The 5,839-nt window shown below is 39.3% G+C and overlaps 1 protein-coding gene across 1 annotated transcript in view; it reads right to left on the bottom strand.

Annotated features, from left to right (window-relative positions):
• Positions 1-1,219: 1,219 nt before the first annotated feature.
• mtf1 (metal-regulatory transcription factor 1) overlaps positions 1,220-5,839 on the bottom strand; it is a 19,571-nt gene continuing 14,951 nt past the window's right edge. The window contains exons 8-11 of the mRNA XM_015375297.1: positions 5,490-5,592; positions 4,797-5,407; positions 4,568-4,637; positions 1,220-4,131 (exon numbers count right to left, since the gene is read on the bottom strand). Coding sequence (XP_015230783.1) covers positions 3,659-4,131; positions 4,568-4,637; positions 4,797-5,407; positions 5,490-5,592 — 1,257 coding nt within the window. The 3' untranslated portion in view covers positions 1,220-3,658. The remainder of the gene's footprint in view (positions 4,132-4,567; positions 4,638-4,796; positions 5,408-5,489; positions 5,593-5,839) is intronic.

Genomic DNA, 5,839 nt, shown 5'->3' with positions numbered 1-5,839 from the left:
TAAATTAAATGTTAATTTCTGCATGTTTGCTCCTATGAATTTAATATCAGGCATGCTCTCCTCAAACTCCACTTTGTGGATTCTGGGGATCACTTTTGTCCACTATAGCAGCAATACGTTTCTTGCACCTGCTTTGATTGACGATCCATTGAACTGTTCTTTCTGCAACATCTTTACCTTCTGCACTGCTTTGAAGCCTTCCCCATGATGGTGTATGTAAAACCAAGACTAAACGTTCCAAAATGGAAATCTTGCTTTAACTCTGCCCTTTGTACTCTATATAAGCTACTGGAGCCAGAATTTCCTTGAAGGAGTAATCCCAAAGGATAAAGCTGATTTTAAGTCTCTTTTGTTTTTTCTACTAAATTTAAAGCTGTTATCTGACATTTTCACGTTGAATGGAGTTAATGGGACTATTTTAACTGTAATTTGACTCTTCAGGACAGAGAGAAAATTGATGTCAGGCTAGCCACCCTGTCAGAGAGCATGACTGTGTGCACAGCTGTTCTGGATGACTTGAAGGCTTTAAATAAAGTCTTAGAGGTGAGTACTTTACTATTTTTGCATTCCTGCCTTGTATGCTATCTAATCAAGTCTTTTTGCAGAGAAAATCTCTTCAGAATCTAAACTTGAAGCCACAGAAAGAAACAGAAGACACACTCCCCAAAAAGTTATGAAATCAAACTGAATAAAAAGCTGTCAATCCTGTTAATATGGAAGCAAACGAACTGAATATGTCTGACATGAATAAGGTTTTATTACTATATTGCTCTCGGTTCATAGGTATTTATCAATTTGTACGAAACAAGCAAAAGCAAACAATTTCACATTATACATTCTCTGAAAAATACACATTAATAGATCACTCTTTGGGTGGACCACATTCCTTTAGAAGTTATGGTTTTCTATGTTAACTGCTCTAGGGGAGGGGGGGGGGGGTACAAACACATGTGCATCTTCCTGCTTCTAGGTCAATGTCACCATCTTTCACTTTCAGGTAGACAAACTTGGACTTTGAAACCATGTAAACTCAGCAAGAAATTTAAATATTTTCAAGATGAATGCTGAAAAATAATTGGATGTGGAAAAAGGAGCAAGTCAAAAACAAATTTTTAAATGAGGAAGTTTTGAAATTCTTAAAACAGAATTTAAATCAGTTGTGGGCACAGTTCCTTAAGTCTTTCAAGTCCAGATTCAAGGTTAGTTTTTTCTCTTTGAACATAAGCCTGCAGATAACTGTTTAAAAAAGGTCTTAAGTCAGTTTTTAAACTCTAAATGCCACCTTAAATTCCATAGCTTAGTACTGTACATTAACAGTACATATGCTAATGAACTGACTGGGTGCTTGGCTCGCTTCTATTTTTATTTTTTTATTTTTAGATTCTTATTTTTATAAGCTGGGAGTGTCAAGCACATGTGAGGAGTCTCTAAACATTGCAGTACAATTTGTAAATTGTAAGCCACTCCTCATTTGTGTATTGCTTTGAAAGAGCTGAACCTTTGTTTGCTCAAACAAACCATTAGTTAGGTTTCCACACTGCTGCGCTGTCGCACAGCGGCAGCCCACTGTTTAACACCCTAAGGTGACACTTAAAGTGATGCAAAGACTTTAATTTCAGGTTTTATGGAAAAGGAAATAAAACCTTTAACCTATTTGTTTCCAGGGACAAACTGGGTTGAAGGCAAAAATGTGCTATTCTTAAAGTCGCAAAGAGAACCTATTGCTTTTCTTACCATCTCTAGCCTTAACAGCTTCGCTTGATCTGCGTTCCTTACATTTTTAGATGTTCTGAAAACCAAAACAGTTGGGTCAAAAGATGAGCCTAAAAATGGCACAAAAAAAAAAAAGGGTAATTGATGCTTTTCAACATTTTTGAAGGATTGAGATTTTGGAAAAAAAAAATTTCTTGACCCTAAAGCAGCAATAATGATTCCTTTTAAAGAGGTGGTGGCTTTCAATTTCTTCAGCACTACAGTTTTTCTATAGGAGACCAGCACAGAGTTGAATGACTCAGGACTCATCTGAAAATTCTGCTTCTCAAAGACTGAAGGTCTGATTTGCTAATTTTGACATATGACCAGTTTGCTGATCCATCATATAACAGTTCATTACTTTTTTTTCCCATGTCTGTTCAACTAAACAAATGTTTAATAAAAATCTGAGTAAACCTGAACTTTTTGGCCAAAATAATCTGCTCAGGAAGATCAGAGGTGAACTGAACATTTTGGCATCCAAAGGAGAAATGGTCAAGGCAGAGAGGCTTACAGAATGGTTTGTAAGGCCAAGGAGCTTCCATACAAAAACCTGCAGGAGATGATGAACTAAGCTGTCATTGCATTGTGTCCCATGTGAAACAATACTGTTAAATTATATTCTTATTAACAGGGTATAGTTACATATTTTGTTACAAAGGGTGTCTATACAGAAGCCCAGAACATTTCAAATAAACAGCAAAAAACAAAAACTACATGTGACAGGGGTGGAAAGATGCAGGATACATTAGCTTCAAACTCTTAGCTCAGAATTCTATACAAAAATACAAATCCTGAATTCTATGAGGTTTTCAAAGATTACACTAAAATGTACTCTATTTACAATGTCTCCAGACACCAGGTTTAATTGCTACTTTACAGCAGTTGTATACAAAAAGTTTCTAGTGGTGTCGCCTCTCAGCCAACAAGCTGTGAAATTATTCTGAAAATTGTGCAAAAAACAGGGAAGAGTGCAGCAAAACATAGGGCTACTGCAGGTGTGAGCCTTTTGGTGAAAGGAAATATGTCTAATGAACTGGGGGGGGACCAGGATCAGTTTTGACTTCATGCATCCCTGAGAGGGTAACAACCCTAAAAACATGGGATGGTGACAGTAGTTTAGGTGTGGTCGTATCTTGCAGGCGATGGTTTGCTTCACCGTACGTTAAACTAGAACTCATTCAGTATATCACTGACAAAATAAGCTAAACTTGAAAGCAGACCTGATTGAAATAAATTACTAGATTACTTTTAAGTTCTTTTCAGTAAACAAAATCATTTAAATAAATTAAAATACACAAGTTAAGTTAAAGTTGGAGGCAACTGACTTAATGCCATTAAAAAACAAACAGGCAGAGATGATTATAGGTTCTTCTCTTAATTAGTATCCTGATTACATAAGTTTTTCAACATTACATTCTAAGGGAACCACTTCATACAAGCTAAATGATGCTTTAAATCAAAAAAAGAGCAAATTCCTCCAATATACAGTGCATTCTGGTCAGTTGCATACTAGTTTGAAGCGTCTGATAGGACCTAAGTTACAGTACCAAGATATACAGATCATTTTTCCTTACCGCTCAGTTATAACCTGAGCCATTTACATTTTCAGTGCTTTGACAACAGTTTTTCCATCATCTTTTTAATAGATAAATATAATTAATATATACAACTATTGTTTTCCACAAAGGATCAACTGCTTATCAGAATGAATTAGCCTAAAGGCTGCTAAATCTCTAAGCAAACTAACAACTTACTGCATTGAGAATAAATCAGAAACATTTGCTTATATGCCACACAGTACAGAATGCACTGCACAGACAGAGGGTTTAGCATGCACAAACTATACAGGTTGATAGATGAGGCCTCTCAGCTGCGAGTGGAATAGGAAAATGATGTGCCTGACTCAATGGCCGTTGTCAGTGGTTATGTTGAAATCTTCCGCAACCAGCAGCAGAGCTTCGAAGTTGGCGGCAGTCTCAGGGCTCTGCATGGATAGGAAGTCTGAGACGTCCATATTGGCCAACCCATCAGGTGGGGGTGGGTTGGTGGCAGTGTTGCCCACAACAGGGGGGAAACTCTGAGCTGCAGCAGCGGAGGAAGAAGAGGGGGCCTCTGGCCTCGGCTCACCCACCTTGGAGGAAGACTTGGGGAGGCAGCATGAGGAAGATGAAGTGGTTGAATGGAGTGAAGGCTCAGATGACAGCTGGGGAGTGGGCTCTGCAGTTTGCTGCTGTGAGGAGGCTGAGATGTTGGAGGAGGCACTCTTTGCAGTCTTTTCTTTCACAGAGTCTCTGCAGGCACATTGGCACTGGCAGGACTCTTCCTGTTTGATGATGATGACGGGCAGGCTGAGGCCGATTTGCTGGACAGAGTTACCTGGAAAAGAAACGGCTTAAACTCAGACTTCCAGATGCTGATATGACTGATATGAATAGGCATTTGATGCTGACAGTAAAGGAGACATAAAGCTAATAAGATAACTGGCTTAAGCCTGATTATGATGCTCTGATACTTGTTATTTGTCAATCACCAACCATTTGGTACTTCGATATATTAAGTGTATATTTTGAATATTTATTCATTATGATTATGAAAAATCAAATCAAAACCATTATTTTGGATTTGCATCAAGATAATTCATGTAGATCAATTTTAATGTTACTAGCTAAAAAAACTTAAGCATTGTAACAAGCCCACCAAAACTGCATCAGGGTAATATTCTGTTGAAATGCAAAAAGTATATGTTCCTCATTTAATCTCATAAATTTTGGCAGATGACTGTAGCCTAAAAACAGAACATAAAATAGCTTACCAGCATTTCCCCCAACTGGTATGGCTGTAGTAAAGAAAACCTTTTCCACCTTTGGAGCTCCTTGATGAGACTGTGAATAAACATCAACAACAACAAATCTGATTTAGAAATAAAAAAAAAAATCTCAGGGCTGAAAATGGTAACAAAAGCTTAGTTAGCATCTTTCCCATCTTGGAGCTAATCCTCAATGATAACATTAAAAAACGCCCTGGGTATTTCCCCTACTTACTGCTTGCTCAGGGTTCTGCTGGCTGTTTGCAGCGCTGCTGAGGATCCACTGAAGGTTCTGGTCCGACATGACAAGGCCAGGCTGCAGCATGTTGGGTGTTGATGCTATGGTGATGGTGGCAGGAGCTGCAGCCTGACCGGGAGCAGTGTTGGTGACATCACAGCCGGCCAAAGGCACAGGTTGAGCCGCAGCTTGCAGACCATCAGCTGCTGTGGCTGTAGAAGCTGGAGCTGTGGACGTCAGAGCTGGAGGGTGAGCAGAGATGGGCTGCGGTGGAGGAGAAGTCTGAGTAGCGCTTTCTGACTGCAGGAATGTGGGAGGCAGCGCCACATAGTGTTGGTTCGGTGCTTGGACAGAAGCCTGAGGCACATCTGGAATCGGCTGAGCTCCACTTAGTTGGATGAAAGGGGGGTTTTGTGTTGCGCTGACACCAACAGTGACAGGAGCAGGAGTGTGTGTCTGAGAGGATGGGCTTTGAATGCGTTGGGAAGAGGCCTCCACGACAGCAACATTGTTGGATGATGAGGAGGTAGGATTGATAGAAAAGGAGATTACAGGCGAGACATCAGTCCCTCCTGGTTGGGCAGAGGTTTCTATACAGAAGGTTTCACCTGAGAGGAAAAGAAGAATCACAAACTTTCATTACTTATTTGTCACACTTTAAGCGCAGGATTTTTATTTCAAAGGCCTTACTGATGGAATGGGGATCATCTTGGCTGATGCTGTTTTCAGGACTCTGGAACATGAGTTCAAATATTTTTATGGGAGTCGCATTGTTAAGGTCCGAGTTTTGAGCCTGTAAATGTAAGAAAAAAACAGCTAACATGACTCAACAGCACTGATTACAGATAACACACTGGTGCATCTCAACAAATTGGACATTAGGTGTTTTTGTGAGTAACACTTATTCCTGCTGACAAAACTCAGAATATTCTGATTGCAACACAAATTATCAACTGAACTTTGATCTTTATTGACTGTGAAAACTTTAACTTCTCATAATTAACTAAGAATTTCTCCAAGTTTTTCTTCTATTATATGCT

The sequence above is a fragment of the Cyprinodon variegatus genome, unplaced genomic scaffold (assembly GCF_000732505.1).
Source record: "Cyprinodon variegatus isolate N-32 unplaced genomic scaffold, C_variegatus-1.0 Scaffold6, whole genome shotgun sequence".
Classification (NCBI taxonomy): Eukaryota; Metazoa; Chordata; class Actinopteri; order Cyprinodontiformes; family Cyprinodontidae; genus Cyprinodon; species Cyprinodon variegatus.
The sequence above is the reverse complement of the archived record's forward strand: the minus strand, read 5'-3'. Positions and strand labels throughout refer to the sequence as shown.